Here is a 1,609-nt window from a genome sequence, read left to right as displayed (position 1 = left end):
TGGGAAGGCAACAAATTGGTCCTGAAGGTACACGCTCTGTAAACTGTATGGTGACAGCAGAAAGCTCTGTCACAGGCAGCACACCGTTTGCAAACTTCAAGTCCTTCTCTTTCTGACTCTGTCACTGTTCATATGAGTTCACATCAGAGAGGGGGCTCCTGCTACCAGTTACTAGTCAAGACAGCTGACCTCAGCTTTTCATTCCGCTCGGTTTTGTTTTAATCTTGGCTGGCCAGAGCCCAGTTACTGTTCCCCAAGTGTCTTTGCTTCCGCAGGACAGTTCCTCATCCTGTATCCCAGGTTTCCGGGCTGGGCTGCCAGTGGAGATAAAAAGTGCCTGGAAGATCTCCGGAACCACTGGCCTGTGCTTAGAGCCCCAGGCCCCAGTAGCCCTGTGCGAGTCCTTGGATCTGGTACCACCCTCTTGATATGAGCGCTGCTGCGGTGTTTCGAGGCCCCCGGCCCAACCCTGGGCTGCTGCTTCTGGGCCTGTTGCTTCTGCCAGCTGCGATTGCCATCACCACTGGTGAGAGAGGGTGAAGGGATCCCAGGGCCAGGGAAATGGGTCAGGAGCCCCAGGGGTGGGGAGGTGAACTCCTAGACACCAGTCATACTGTGTTGGCTTGCCAACTGTGCTGCACTGCCCACCTGCCTTCGAGGAAGTGGTGATGCTACAGCCAAGGGTGAAGAAAAGGTTCAGAGGTACAACTGGCCAATGATGTGGTCACCCATCACCTCCTCCTTTACTCCTTTCTCCCTTCTCCCTTTATGCCCTCAGCTAGTCCCGAAGAAGGCGATGGAGGTCTTCACTGTGTGTGTGTGAAGACCATCTCCTCTGGGATCCACCCTAAACATATCACCGCCCTGGAGTTGATCAAGGCAGGACACCACTGTGGGGTTCCCCAGCTCATGTGAGTTCTGCCCACACCCTTAGGTCTGTCCTCTCCGCTGCCTGTTCCTTTCTGTCTCTTCCCTTCTTCCAACCAAGGCCCTGAAGGTTGCGTTCCTTCCCTTTCCCCTGACAGAGCCACTCTGAAGAATGGGATGAAAATTTGCCTGGACAAGCAAGCACCCCTGTATAAGAAAGTAATCAAGAAACTCCTGGAGAGCTAGGTTCTAACTGCCTAAATCTGCATTGTGTTATGTGGGATGCTGGAGTTGTGGCTATTTTCAATCTAACGGCAACTTTCCAATGTTTATATTTTCCTTTGAGACTAAATAAATGCATTGAACCAAAATGACATAAAGTCAAATCATTTCTTTGTACTAAAATTAATGTTGACACATCGTATGTAAGAAAACAGCTCCAGGACTTTAAAGAAATATATTTTGAAGAAAGATTTGGCCTAAGAACTGAATTTGATTGGCATCATGGGTAGTATTCCGGCTGATGAATATTTGCATATTTACCCAGTTACATTGTCTCATAATTACATTTTAGTTTTGTGTGGTGGTCAGCTTTGTCAATAAATCATTCCTAAGTTGCCTTTAAAAATAAGCACCTAAATCAAGCTTTGATTCTGCTTCCTTAAGATTTTGTTTTGTTTTGTTTTGTTTGTTTTTTGTTTTTCGAGAAAGGGTTTCTCTGTAGCTTTGGTGCCCGTCCTGG

The 1,609-nt window shown here is 47.9% G+C and overlaps 1 protein-coding gene across 1 annotated transcript; it reads left to right on the top strand.

The window, feature by feature from the left end:
• The first annotated feature begins 343 nt into the window (after positions 1 to 343).
• LOC121460940 (platelet factor 4-like) lies at positions 344 to 1,231 on the top strand. Its single transcript, XM_041671639.1, has 3 exons — positions 344 to 526; positions 779 to 911; positions 1,026 to 1,231. Exons 1-3 carry the CDS (start codon positions 430 to 432, stop codon positions 1,111 to 1,113), a joined length of 318 nt encoding a protein of 105 aa, XP_041527573.1. The 5' UTR covers positions 344 to 429; the 3' UTR covers positions 1,114 to 1,231.
• Positions 1,232 to 1,609: the final 378 nt, after the last annotated feature.

The sequence above is a fragment of the Microtus oregoni genome, unplaced genomic scaffold (assembly GCF_018167655.1).
Source record: "Microtus oregoni isolate MIOR12 unplaced genomic scaffold, Mior012 000021F_ref0000039, whole genome shotgun sequence".
Classification (NCBI taxonomy): Eukaryota; Metazoa; Chordata; class Mammalia; order Rodentia; family Cricetidae; genus Microtus; species Microtus oregoni.
This window is presented reverse-complemented; position numbering and strand designations above follow the sequence as displayed.